The 15,222-nt window shown below is 33.8% G+C and overlaps 1 protein-coding gene across 1 annotated transcript; it reads right to left on the minus strand.

The window, feature by feature from the left end:
* Window positions 1-9,143: 9,143 nt before the first annotated feature.
* On the minus strand, window positions 9,144-15,171 carry Xpac (DNA repair protein complementing XP-A cells homolog Xpac). The gene is made up of 6 exons (XM_071582940.1): window positions 14,945-15,171; window positions 14,760-14,871; window positions 14,560-14,687; window positions 14,113-14,278; window positions 13,799-13,916; window positions 9,144-9,607 (listed from the first exon to the last, which is right to left on the minus strand). The coding sequence occupies exons 1-6, from the start codon at window positions 15,109-15,111 to the stop codon at window positions 9,456-9,458; spliced, it is 843 nt and encodes a 280-aa protein (XP_071439041.1). The 5' UTR covers window positions 15,112-15,171; the 3' UTR covers window positions 9,144-9,455.
* Window positions 15,172-15,222: the final 51 nt, after the last annotated feature.

Below are 15,222 nucleotides of genomic sequence, written 5' to 3' on the forward strand. Positions count from 1 at the left end.
TATGCAAAATTTGATTTTTCTCAATGTGCCACAATTTATTCCTGATGGATAGAGAAAATGATTGTGTATAATATTTTAGTAATAAAGTATGGCAACTTCAAAAAGCCATTATGTTTTGCATTCCACTAATTGTGAAAATTATTGGTTTCTTGAAAGCTAGCAATATTTTGTTGTCATTGACTCATTTATTGCATAAATGATCATTAAGCAATAATTAAAACAAATATAAGAGAGTAACACATTATCTTTGAGGGACAAGCAAGATTTTATGCATTAATTGCATTTCTCACAAGGTGTATGGTGCAAATCACACTAACAGATGATTTAAAGTAAAAATCCTAACAGAAGAAGACGAATATGGACTGGAAATATTGATAAACAAATGTGATAGAGCCGTGAAAGGCCTGAAGAAAAACAAGGCACCATAAATTGACAAAAAATGGATAAATAATCAAGGCACTTGGGGTCACAGCTAAGGATCCTCTTTGGAATAATCAAAAATAGCTACAGTAGTGGAAAACTAATGGAGAACTTTGAGAAGAGTGTGATGATTGCGATATCAAAGAAACTAAGAACAGATAAATGCACAGAACCTTTGAGTCTGATGCCTCACATGTCAAATTTATTTGCTTGGATCATTGGCTGAAGGTTGGCAGGAAAGACAGGAGAAAGTCTCATGAAAACCAATTTGAATTTAGGAAAATAAAGGAATTAGAGAGGCAATATTTAATATGAAGGTACTGGCCAAATATATGATACATATAAAAAAGCCATTATACAAGGGTCATCCGGAAAGTAGTACCCGTTCGTGAAATAAAAAGACAAAAGTAAATATTAACAAACATAAAAAATTTTATTTGAAAGAGGATACTTTAAACTACTTCTCAACATAATCTCCAAGCAAATTAAGGCATTTGTCATAACGTGTGACAAGTTTCTGTATTCCTGCTGCATAGTCCTTCGCCGCCAGCTCATTGAGATACGCGAGGGACCCATCTTGCACAAATTTTTGCATAATGCAGATGGTGTTTAACAATTTCATGAACAATTGTTCGAGAAACATTGGGAAAATGCTCACAGATGTCATCAATTGTGACGCGCCGATCGTTCCTCACGAATTCGTCAACTGAGCTCACCAGTTGGTCTGTAATGACAGACGGTCTCTCCGAACGCTCATCGTCGTGTGTGTTCCCCCTCCCCATGTTGAAGTTGCGACACCACCGCCGAACAGACGACTCGTCCATTACATTGTCTCCATACACCTCCTTTAATTGGCGATGAATATCACATGGGCGAACGTTTCTTGCATTGAGGAATTTAATCACTGCCCTCACTTCACAACTGGCGGCGTTCTCAATTTTTTTAAACATTGTAAACAATCACAGAAACAACACAGGCAATGCTAGCGTCACGCAACTTGGCTCAGAGAAGGCAGACAAGCCACTGAAGCTATCTGACCTCGTCCAGCGGCTACTCGCGTCGTCAGCACTTCATGCGGCACGAACGGGTACTACTTTCCGGATGACCCTCGTATGTGGAATTTGTGGACTTGGAGAATGCCTTTCATAGCTTCGAATGGAACAGGATGTTCTAGGTACTGGAGGTGCTTGAAATGCACTAATATGATAGAAGAATAGTCCATCACCTCTACAGGAACCAGATAACAAACTATGCTAATGAAAAATGGAAGGAACATAGAAAATAAAATAAATGAAGGAAGTTGATAAGAATGCAATCTCTTGCAAGTACTATTCATCAAATATCTTGTAGAGGCAATAAAGAAGCACAAGATTTGGGCATCAAAGGAGTCAAGTTGAATGGTGAAGAAATTCGCATGCTCTAGTTTTAATATATAATACATCACAATAGTTGCAGACATGGGAGAGGACCTGCAAATAAATCTGAATACTATGGACTAAGTACTTAATATAATATTAGCTCAGCACCAAAAAGGAGAAAAGTAATATCATGGTGCATGGAAGAGAGAGGCTGAAGGTGAATATCACAATGCATCAAGTGAAATCCTTCATCTATCTTGTCAGCGGTATAACATGTGATGGAAGAAGTTCAACCAACCTTAAGCAAAGTAAAGCTCATGCTAAGGAGGCTTTCATGAGGAAGGTACAAATAATGTGTTCAAAGAACTTGAGGTTGTAAATATGGAATCAGTCCATCAAAATATTTTTATGGAGCATGGCTTTGTACAGATCAGAGACATGGAACAATGGATAAGTGGACTGGAGAAGAATAGAAGCTTTAGAAACATGATTAGGGGGAGAATGATGAAGATTAACTGGACAGGCAAAGTGAGGAACAAGGAAATATATAGAAGAGCAGAGGAGGAGATGACTATTAGGAGAACTCTAAGGTAAAGAGGAAGTAGGTGGATTGTATGTACCTTGAGATTAGAAAAGATAAGTTAGGAGCATAGAAGCAAGGAAGATCTTTCAAGGAAGGCCAAGAGACAAGTGCACAGGATAAACTAAGAAGGATGTGAAACAAAAAAGCTATCAGGGGTTAAGAGAATTAACAATGATTAGAGAAAGATGGAGGGCTGCAATATATCAACCTTAAGATTTGAAGAACTACTGATGATAAATCAATGAATAAGACACTTTAATGAAGAAAGCTATAACAACAGTTTTGATCTTGGAACTAAGACACTTGGCCACAGTTACATTGACTTATTCCAGATTATGAATTTATGCATATATACAAATGGAGGGGGTGTGGTAGAGAGATGGGCTACCGTCCAAAGGGACTAGGTTCACGTCTGACTTATACCCCTTTACACCTTCAGCTTAAACTTAGCAGTGTGATTTTTTTTGGCACATGATTTTCCTGGGAAACCACTGGCAGTATAGGGAAGGAAACTAAGTCTATTATTATTATTCTGTCAATGGGCCAATTTTTATTCCATATAGTGTTTAGTGTATGGTGAGCTTTACCCTTTCCTATTTAACCAAGCTTCAGCTGAATGATTTTGGGTAAAATATAATATCACTATTGTTTTATAATTGATATGAGACTCCTATTTTAGGAGAGTATAAATCATTGATATAATTTTTCCCTATGTATGGAAAAAAAATTTCATTGATAAAACAAGAGACCTTCTGGGCAATATTTGATGTACTGACAGAATGTCAATCGAAGGTTAGCTACAGAAATAGTTTAAAGATACATAGGTTTATTAATGAACAAATTACACAAGGTATACTCATTTTCAGTTTCTCAAACTGTTTAAAATTGACAGAGTAAAATATGAGATGTTACTGTACACATTAATTAATGTAGCTAAATCATTATTCTGCAGTGATTACCATAATAGATGTGAGGATATGAGTTTTAGTGAAAAATTGTCTTTTGCATAGATGATCATGCACAAAACCTTGAAGAAATATTATAAAATATCCTTACTTTCTATTCAGATGAAATTTGTAAAAATAATTTTTCAATTTCAATTTTCATCTTGAACTGAAAATGTAGTGTATCAATTAACACTGTTCAGGCATTCCATCACCATGAGCTCATTCCAAGAATGCTGTCCTAGTGAACATGATCAGCACTTTTCCATGCACTGCATTTTGCAACTTCTCCAACAGTTTCTATGAAATATTAAATCTGGTGCAATATTTCAGCAGGAAAGAAATGGTGGTCCATCTAATTTGCCTTTGAAATGGGTGCAGCCGTCAAATACTGCAAAGTGCTGGTCTGAAGTTCATTGTTGCAGTATTCCTGATGTTAGCATTGCAGATCATAGGATTGGCACAATTTTTCATACAACAGGACAGTAAAAGTAGCTGTGTATAACTATAGCTTGGCTGTGACTTTATTTTAGACTGAGCGTAGTTTACATATTACATGTATTCAGAAAATTAAATCGCCCCAAAATAAGTACAAAATCATTGGACTGATTTTGTTTTTTTTTAATGTTTGATAGGATGTGAAATAAAATGCAATGTTATGTAAAACATTTCTTGTCCTGAAAAAATGTAAACTCTCTTTTAGGATCTCTCTTTAGAACAAAGTTCAGATATTCAGCATAAAATTTTTATATCCCATTCCCTCAACCCATTATACCATTTTGCTACTAACTCCTAAACTCTGCCACCTGATCTTTTTTTCATGTCAACTTCCCAACTGCCCATCATCTATGTCATATGAGTAACTCAGCTGCAATCATTTATCACTATAAATCCCCTTTTTCAAATTCAATATGCAATGGACTATATATAGGTACCCTTGAGGTAACTGGGCATTTTAGTGGTTAGGTGGACATTAGGTTACTGACTAGAGAGCCTGGGTTCCAATCTAGGTTATGTCTCTAAGCCCCCTCTGCGTCACCCAAACTGATTTTTTGGGTACATGACCTTCCCAGGAAATCACAGGCAGCACAGGGAAAGGGACTGGCCCCTACCCTGATGTGTGCATATCATATCCCATTAAATTTAGCATTAGCTGGCCTCATCAATCAAACCAACCTTTAACTAATTGTTTGGTGGAGTCCTAATGAGATATTTGCTTTAATTTACCTTGAAAAAGATGCAGGTGCATTGAAAATAAAATGCTATTACTGGGAAAAATGAAAAACTGATATTGAATCATGTATTTTATTGAACTTAAATGGAGATAACAATATCAAAAGAAATATATCACCGTGATCAATCCCCTTCCTGAAATCAAATCACCATCAATTAGAATGAAAAACTATAACTTTATAAATCCACAGTATTTTGTATAAACAAGACCTGAGTTTTAATGTGCAATATCATCTTCAGATTAGTTAAACATCGAAACTTGGGCTGTATCTAAAATTGCTCTGAAATTACTAAATTATAGATCTTCATTCTGATATGAATCGATTTCTCATAAAATTATGCCCAAAACTACCAATCACTTTCAGTGAATTAGTCAGTTCTATTTTATCTCCCAGAAAAAAATTCATAATTTTTTTAATACAAGAGTTTTTAATGATCCGTTGTCACCAGAATCAAATTGTTGCCGATTTTCTGTAGTTTTCTATTCTGTTCCTTTTTCAGATACCATCTACATTTCTATACATGTATCACTCACATATTTTCTTATATTATGATGGTATTCTATCCTCTTTATTCAATCGTAGTTCTTATGTATTCTTTTTGTAAAAATAATATAGAAAAATATATTATTTTGTATCATTTAAGGTAAGTTTTGGATGGACACAGACCAAGCAATGCTTCCCCTTAAAAAACACAAACTGATACCACAAAATATAATAAGCAAAATATAACAGCAGTAATTAAATAATAACACTCTTCAACTCTACATACTTCTTTCCTTCCTTCATTTGATCCAACTTGCCTTTTCTATTCCTATCCCTTCCTTGCTTGCCAAAAATTCTCTCTAATCAAGTCTTCAGTATCCCATATCCTCTCAAAACACCCTGAATCCATCTATCCTGCCTCTTTTGTATATCTCCTGATAATTCCTTTTACTCTCCCACCAAGCCTAACACTTTCTCATTCATTTTCTTTCCATCCATATCACCAATTCCATCCTTCTCCACATTTAAAAATCCTCCAATCTATGCTTATCATCTTGTTTCAATAATCAAGTTTCTGTGCCATAATAATGTCCTATTATGTCCTTAATTATGTATTGTCCTTTTCATCCCTCCCTCTCTCTTTTCCATAAACTTTATTCAATTACCACTTCACAAGACTTCTTTAGTAATTCACCATATTGATTAATTTTCCTAAAGCTACTGATTTCCATTGCTATCTGACTATATTCTATTTAGCCTACCTTTTTGCTGCCATTGTCTATTCCTCAATATCAAACTCATATGTTTTAATGAATTTTCCTTGCTTGTGTTGATAGTTACTTCTTAGACTGCTTAAGGTAGCATTTATAGGATGTAGGACAAGCAAGATAGGAATTAGTGAAAGTTAGGAATGTGAATGGATGGACTGAAGGGATGTATGAAGGGTGAAATGAAGGGAGATGAATGTGGAATTAAAGGACAGTTTGTTGTAGTGAGGGATGAAAGGTTGAGTCTTTTTAGGCAAGGCTAAGAAATGTAGGCGTGTTCAGTTTGTGCACATCCAAAACTTAACTTAAATGGTAGACTGCCAAATAATAACACTATGTTGAAATAAAGGAGTGGCTCTAGTCTTTTGATATTGGGGATTACAGTTTAAGAAAAGAGTAGATAACACCAATAGTTTTCAAAATTCTAGCATAATTAGTGATAGTTTAAAGTTATTTTAAGAACAAAATATAGACCTCTTGTGTTGATCATTGCAGATCTATTGATAACTGTTTTGATATCAAGCTAGATATCCCTGTAGATATATGACATAGCAAGGCCAGCAAGCTATTCTTTGGGGATGTTTCATGATAAGCCCATTGATTTTGCCACCATCACCATATCTGCTTTGCTATTCTACGTACTATATCTTTTTTGTTTCATCCATTTATAGTGATTTTCCTTCCCAGGTAATAAAATTCTATTACTTCTTCCATTTCTTGCCTGCCTGGTTTTATGTTGACCTTTTTTCTTGCAAAAACTATTATTTTGGTCTTAAAAGTAATAATCTTCAAGTTATATGTCTATCATTGTTCAACATTTTAGTCTGGTATTTATTAATGTAGACAAACGAAGATAAAAGAAAAAAGACAGACAAAGGAAAGCCACTTAAATATAGTTACTGGTTGAATGTTGATTCTGCTATCCTTAAGTAGTGGTCATTTGTTGAATTTAAGAACTTGTAGACATATTATACAATATCTGGTCTGAAGTGGTGGAATTGTTTTGTAATTAAAAAAAGATAAACATTTCCAATCATTAATTGTTATTATGATTATTTTCAATTTATTACATCAAGTTCAAGTATATGGTATTTCACCGTCACATATTAGCAGATGGCAGAAGGTGGGGATGGAAAACAATAGAGGAGAGGAGAAGAAAAAACGGAAAAATTTCAGTTCTGGAAGGGTTAAGTATGGCAATAATAAGTGTTGAATCCAATTAGTTCCCGACTTAATGAAATAAAATAAGTGCCAAAATGTCATTTCAGTGGCAAGGCTATGTTCATCAAACTAGGGAGTGATCTGTGAGATAGGGAATGGAGGGAGGAAATAGTGAATTGAGAGCATTAGGAAATGAGGTTTTTAGATGACAATAGCTATGAAAGGGGTATTGAATAGGTTAGATGCTTAGGATCAATCCAGAAGGGCTGACCCAAGTTGTTCAAACTTTCGAAGAGACATAGGTACGTGGAGTATGTACATTAAGTGCTATTGGTAAGGTATATTGTGACACTGTGTGGCATGAATTTTGCTCTATTTATCTGGTGAACTTCATGATTCTTGAATCATGTCTCAATCTAGAATTTTTTTAAAAACTATAACCCCATGTACCCTTGTACCTTGAAATATTTTTGAAGTTGAACTCCTCTTTTCATTTTTCAATACAATTTACAACTATTCCAATCTCATTTCTCCTAAAACAGAATATTTTTCAAATAAATTAAAAACATACACATAGGAGATCTTCCTAGGTTAAAACATTAATCAACTGAACCCTCAAGAAATAAAATATTGTCCACAAATATATCTTAAATTTCTTACAAAAAATTATCTTCCTTTCACCAAAGCTCTCCCAATGTTGCAACAGTTCAATCTTCTTCTTCTCTGTGAATTTAGGCCAATTCCTATAGCCAATAATAAGAAACTTAGAAGGCTCCAGAACATAACCTAACTTCTTATCCAAAGCCAATAACTCACACGTCTTCTTTCTTCTTCTTTGGGAAAATGAACTGAAACCAAATTTTTTCAATGCAAAAAAATGATACCTACAAATCCAAAAGGCAAGCATTTTACAAGTCAGACAGACACTGTGCCTAAGACATGTACTAAGGAAACAAAATGCAAGCTCTTCGCCATATTCAAGGAACACAGAGAATTATATAGCATGTCTGGTCCTGTTCACCCCCTTTGTTCAAAGCTGAATTGGTTTTTGTCCAGATATTCTTCCATACTTTACTCCATCCTACTGTAATTACATAGCAAATATTTTGAGCACGTCATTCTTCTTCTATATTTCCTCTAGCTGTTTTCTGGCAGTGAGCAAGATTCCATCTCATACATTGATCTCTTTCACTCTTCCCCTGTATCTCTAAAAGCTGATATTAGCTTCTAAAATTTAGCTTTTAGTACCTGTTCATTTTTAATATAATGAAAAATGGCCATGGAAATTCAAGAAAGTATATAGATTCCTTCAATGTTTACCAGAGCTTATCAATAATTTTAATAAAAGAAATGACTATTAGTTCAATTTTGGCTTCCCCTGATTAAATGATTTCTGGAGGCATATTAAGTTCAAATGTCCTGATCTTATGAGATATTTTAGTTTCGATAAAATAAATCATCATTCTGCATGTTACAGTGATAGACAAGCATTGTTACTCCATAAAATTCAGTTCAATGAGATCAAATATACTTGCATTGAACACAAGTTTCCAGTCTAGATGCAGAAATCCCAATTTAAATAAATAAAAATTAAATAAAAGTTAATGGAAATAGTATATAGAAATTAAATAGAGCATTTTTGCTGCAGTGGTTGCTAGAAACATTTGTGCATATATTGAAGGGATGCTATGAGAATAAGTTGCCAAAATGGTCAGTAAAGGAGTGTATAGTTTAGGCGGACAAAAATTGTATTCCAGCAAGATAATAGTCAGGATAACTACATGTAGTTTTGAGAGGATGAATCTTGTCATTATATTAATGCTTTTCTTACATTTCATTGGCATAGGCAAGTACTATCTAAATTAATTAAACATGAGACGTTGCACAAGAACAAAGATTTGAAATTCAATGTGATGTATAAAAATGTTTTACTCATTAAGTTGAAATCTCTATTTTATTCCTGAGGGAACAGACTTCAACTGAAGGATTTTTATAGTCCCTGTAAACCCATCCCAAATGCTTTTCAGCATAACCCATGTTAAAATAGGAACATAATTGAGGAGCAAAATAATTGAAACAGTAAGCTGATAAGTGACTCACATATTTTGTATAAAAAGGAGTTTATTCTCAAATTTATCAGATATATTTAACATATTTATATAAACATAACAATAAATACAAATTTTCACATCTATAAAAGCAATTTAATTGAAAAATACATTCCCTATAAAGTTTCATGCTAATGTTAAGTCTGATAATTTAGAGTAAATAATAATATCTTCAGTTAATAAAATCTAAAAAATTTGACCTTAAATTCATAAACTATAACAAAAAGTTGGAACAATTATAAAAAGTTGAGACAATCATATTTTGGAGTTAATTCAGTGTGTGTCACTTTTCATGTCTGAGTTCTCCCTTTGAGCTAATTCTTTGGAGTTAAACACATACTACATACATATAATTAGAGAAAGTGCATCATTCACTCATAAGAGATAAAAAAATCTTCACATTTTCTCATAAGTTTCTTCAAAACTACAAGTTTTACATTTCTTTGTGTAGTTATCTTCTTCTTCATTGTACTTCTCAGGGCCAAACTCATGCTGATGATTGGAGGATGTTTTATTATAAAGACTGCTCCTGACATTCATCCTTAAGGCTGCAAAAAAGCCATAATTTAAACCACTTTTCATACACATTAGTGCCAACATGATGAAACTCAGAAAATGTTTTAATAGGCTGACTTATAAAAATCTAGGATACATACTAGTATGCCTATTCATCTAATAAATACTCATTCAGTATTTAAATGCCTAAACATAATATATTAGTCATAAGACTGTTGACCATGTTGAAAAGCCATAGAAACAGACAAATTGGCCTCTATTTGCCCTGTGTTCTTGGCTGAAGATTCCTAAATTCCTATTTCTGTCATATAAATATATAGGGATGATTCAAAAGGAATTGTGTGTGAAAAATTACTATCGTCAATAAATGTTCATTTTAAAGAATTGCGAGTCCTTGAGATGTATCCAAAGCACATTAGCCAAAAATGAAGAGGTGACTTTGACAAAAAGATTAAAGAATTATAAATTCATTTTTGGCTAATGTGCTTTGGATACATCTCAAGGACTCATGCAATTCTTTAAAATGAACTTTTATTGGCAATATATTATTTATATATATATATATATATATATATATATATATATATATAAAATTTATATTTATCAATCTCTTTCCTTGTAGACAATTTATTTCTTCTTTTTCATGCTAAGGCAAATTTCAAAACTTAGTGGTTTTCAAAGGACTTAGAATATTCCTTTTGAATAACAGATTGCTTGTGGCTATGCAAAAAGGTGTCAAAACTAGCAAGGACCCTACTCTTGCCTTTGAAAGCAAGGATTATCTCACCTTCCTCTGGCCCTTATATGAGACTTGCAGTTTTTGAAAGAAGACAAACTCTTATTCTTATAATTTTCTATTAGTTACAAATTTTACAGACAAAAATACTAACGAGGTGTAGTTACCTCAAAACCAATTAAAAAGTTAAATATGGCCTTGGTGACCTCTTATGATTCTTAGGACCTTGGCAGCTGAATGCAAGTTATCTTTTTACCCTCCCCAATATAAGCACCAATTTCTTGAACTGAATCATTTTGTATTGATTTTCATCCTGGCCGTTATATATTAAGAATCTCTGGAATAACTAAAACAGCCTCCAGGAAACTCATAAAATATGTCATTTTTGAGAAGCATTTTATTTATTTATTATATTTTAGAATTTATCGTTGCACTTAAGTAATTGTCCTGGTGGCAGCAGTCAAGCGTGATCAATGATCAGTCTTACAATGAGCATACATACATACATACACGCACAAGAAAAACTGATAGGAGACAAAATATTCTTACATACAATGACACTTACACATCAAATACAAAAAACTTCCACATCACACACAAAATGCCGTCCACATCACATACAAACAATATTTAAAAAGTAAAATAGTATGAATGAAGTTTATCACCCAGTGGCTGCTTTACACTTCTTCTTAAAGCTCCTAAAATTGGATGGAAAGGGCTCAAACAACCCTCCAGGCTGCTGGTTCCAATCAACAATAGTTCTGTTTATAAAAGAGCATTTTTCCTTATTTGTTTTTGCATTCCAATTTTAATTTTAAAACTGTGGGCGATTTTTCCCTTGAAGTTTCGTTTTTCTATCTCTTTCCATAAATCTTCCCAAGCTTTGTCATTTTTAACAATTCTATCCATTGCGCCTAACCTACTCCTTTTTCTTCAATTTTTCAAATTCTCCCATTTCAGTATATCCAACATTTCTGTGACACTCTGCTCTTCTGTACCTTCCGAGTACATATCTTGCTGCCTTTCTTTGAACTTTTTCTATCTTTTTAATAAGTCCCACCTCATATGGATCCCATACTATGGACGAGCATTCTAGGATAGGGCTAACCAGTACCTTATATGCCTTTTCTTCTGTGGCTACGCTACTTCCTTTTAAATTTCTCATTACCCAATGAAGTACTTTAAATGCCTTCCATGTCATATTATCTACTTGAACTCCTCACCCAAGATCCCTTGTTAAGTAAATGCCTAAATATTTACAATGACTGCAACATGGGATTCTTTCTCCAAAGAGGGTGTAAATGTCCTTTTCTGCATTCTTTTCATTTCAAAAATTATATGCTCACTCTTAATAACATTAATGCCCATATTATTATTTGTAACCCAGTCACCAAGGCAATCAATGTCATTTTGTAATATTACGTGGTCATTTACATGCTCTACCAGTCTGTATATAATGCAGTCATCAGCAAAGAGTCTTATTTTGGAATGTAAAATGTTGGGTAGATTGTTTAGATAAATTAGGAAGAGTAATGGCCCTAGAACACTGCCTTGTGGAACTCCTGCTATAAAATTTGCCTCCTTTGAAAATGCATCCCCTAATTTTACTTTTTGAATTCTGTCAGTAAAAAACTTTTTTGTCCACTGTTTTACCCTCAAATCTAATGGTAACGATACCAACTTTAACAATAATTTATTGTGAGGCACTCAGTCGAAAGCTACTGAAAAATCAATGATTACTGCATCAACATCTTTTCCTTCATCTATTGTGCCACAGATATATTGGCTAAATCTCAAAAGCTGCGTTTCACACAAGTATTCCGTTCTAAACCCATGTTGGTGTTTGAATAGCCATTTATCTCTTGTCCACCATTTCTAAATGTAGTCAGCGATTCTTTTTTCCATTATTTTGCAAACAACTGAGGTTATGTCACCAGTCTATAATTGTTGGCTATTGTTTTATCCCCTTTCTGGAAAATTGGTGTAATATTTGCTTTTTTCCAATCTTTGGACAAGGCATCATTATTGAAAGTTACTTTGAATTGATGACTCGGGTATAAAGCTATTGCGGTATCACCCAGTTTTAGAATGTCAATTGATATATTATCCGGTCCCACTGACTTATTTTTCATCATCTTCCTTGTTTTTTTAACAAAATACTCCTCCACGACAATTCTGTTTGTCAACGGAAGTGAGCTATTTGGTGCTGTTACCCTGATGAAGTTCTCTGTCGTTCCTGAGCTTCTAAAGAAAGCCTTATATTCCTTTTTGTTTTCCATTCCCTGCAAAAAATCCGTAAAGCAGGAGTTGAAAATATTTGCTACAGTGTCTGTTATAATGCCATTTTCCTAAGTTTTTAATATGTTCACGCGTTCCCTGTTATCTTTCCTCATTCTCATGTATCTATAGAATTTCATCACATTGTCTTTCGATTTAGCATTAATAAGAAATTTTTCCTTTGCCTTCTTCTTTTCCTATTTGGGTTCCGGATGAAGGTAAAGTAATGCTGTGACATTTCTTTACTTTCATTCTTTAATCTGTGTGCCTTTCTTACCGCTATTTTATGGTATTGCTGTAGTAATCTGGATCCGTGTTCTATTTCAAGTTTTTTTTATGGGAACATACTTTATTTGCCCTGCAAGAATTACTTCTCTGAACGTATCCCATAATTTCTCAACGGTCACTCGACTACCTGCCCATCCCAGAAACTCACCCTTAAAAATTCCCTATCTGCCTGGGTATATTGCCAAATTTTCTTTTCATCCCCCATACCTCCTTTTGTTAATCTATACCAATACATATAAACACACATTGCTGCGTGATCATTTATTCCCGGAAAGACATCTATAGTAATAATAGGGTTTGGAGGTCAGACAAGAAAAACGTCGAGGGTGTTTTCTCCCCAAGTGGGCTTATTTACTACCTGCGTGTACAAGCTAGGATAAACTGCCCATGAATAACATACTACCAGAAAACTAATTAATATGAGTGGTATTCTGTACCAACAATGGCAAACCAAATTACCCAGCAATTATTTACCTTTTGCTCCTCATAAGTAAATGGGGCTCAATCCAGGCCATTGAAAACTGTCAGGTTATTCTAATACATTTATGCCAGAGCTGGCATGAGATTTGAAGTGACTGGTGGAGACAGTTAAGTGTTTAATACCATTAATGGGAAGGATATGAGTACTTAACTTAAATAATTTGTGTAGACCTAAAATGTTAATATTTCCTAAGAAATACTTATCCTACTCTAGTCAACTGATAGTTATGAAAATATATGTATTTCAACAGAATGCAGACTACATCCAAAAGAATTTCATTAAATAATATGTCAAATGAAAAGGTCCTTTATTTAGCATTCAATAACTTTTCAACAACGAATGTGGACTAGATAACAATTTCCCCTAGCCAATAATTATTACTGGAATCAGAATGCATTACTTAAATGGCAAAGAAAATGAAAAAGATATATAAAAACCAACCTTTAATCTGTTTGTTGTACTTTTTTATCTTTGACTTATCTTTTGCTTCTTGCCGCCTCTCTCTTTCTTCTTCTAATTTCTCTTCAGATTCCCAAACTTCCAGTGCTCTTTGTTCAACCTATTCATTGTAAATACATGCATGTGACATTAAAAGAATTATTAAAATTCTTAATAAAAATTAAGTCAATCATAATTCACATTATATGCAAATAATTCATTTTGCCAAATCGCCAATAATAATATTCCAAGTCGATGATTAATGAACTAATGATCAATATTTATGAATTTTAGTACATCATTTAAGAGTACAATACCTGGAATTGCAAGTAAAGCTTCATGTCTCCCCAATTGGAATTATGAGGATTCTTCCTCAATATGAATTTTAAAACTGGTTCACGTTTATCAAAATCACAATCTTTCAACAAGTAAACATTTTTTGCCTCAGTTTTTGTAATAAGGCAGTGCTTGTCTTCATTGTCCCTAATTTAATAAAGTTAGAACGCAAAATCAACCATAATCATATAGTAAGACGAACATTTTTCTATGGTTTAAAAGTGCAAGTTTAAGTTTTTGAAGCACAGTCATACTTTTTAAATCAGTGCTTAAATTTCCGCACTGACGGTGTTACTTTAAATAAAAGTTAGAAAAGTGATTAACTAAGGCACAAAGTCAAATCTTCAAAAGATATGTCATTTCACGATCTGAGCAAAATATTATTATAGACCTGACCATGCTCCACTAAGAACTAGAATGATACACACCTACACTTATCACATACAGCATATTCGAAATTCTGGAAGAGGAACGAATCATAGAATTCCTCCTCACATTCAATACAACTTGGCCTATCTGGTTCTATTATGGGTGGTGGTTGACTTGTTACTTTTACCTGAAAACCATTGCAATTAATATAAATAAGAATTTATTCTGAGCATTAATTTCCAACTCAAATAATTCATACAGGCTCTTCAGATTCGTCCAGGTCTTTCTCTTCCAAAAGGAATCCTCCCCCAGTGTCGATGAATTTACTTCCATGGACTCGAATTACGCTTTTCTCAGCGACTTTAGATAAACTGTAATGAAAGCCAAATTTACTACTTCCATTTACTAATTTGCATGTGCCGAACTTACTTAAAAGATACTTACTCAGAAGGATAAGGCTGGGCTTTCTGCCGTGCTTGTTTGATCAGTAATGCACGATGCCTGTTTTTGTCCATTCGTGCCAGTTGTGCCGCTGTTATTGCATTTGAAATGGAAACGGAGTTTCCACCTGAATCACCTTCTAAAAAACTCTCGGCACTGCTACCTTCCATTTAAAATAAGATCTTTTTCCAGAAAAATACTGTAAGACATAAACAAAACCCCCAAAACGTTCGTCGATTGTTGGGGCATTGATCACTGTCGCCATCTCTGAGCAGCATTTC

The sequence above is a fragment of the Hetaerina americana genome, unplaced genomic scaffold (genome assembly GCF_022747635.1).
Source record: "Hetaerina americana unplaced genomic scaffold, ioHetAmer1.1.p SCAF_1, whole genome shotgun sequence".
Lineage (NCBI taxonomy): Eukaryota > Metazoa > Arthropoda > Insecta > Odonata > Calopterygidae > Hetaerina > Hetaerina americana.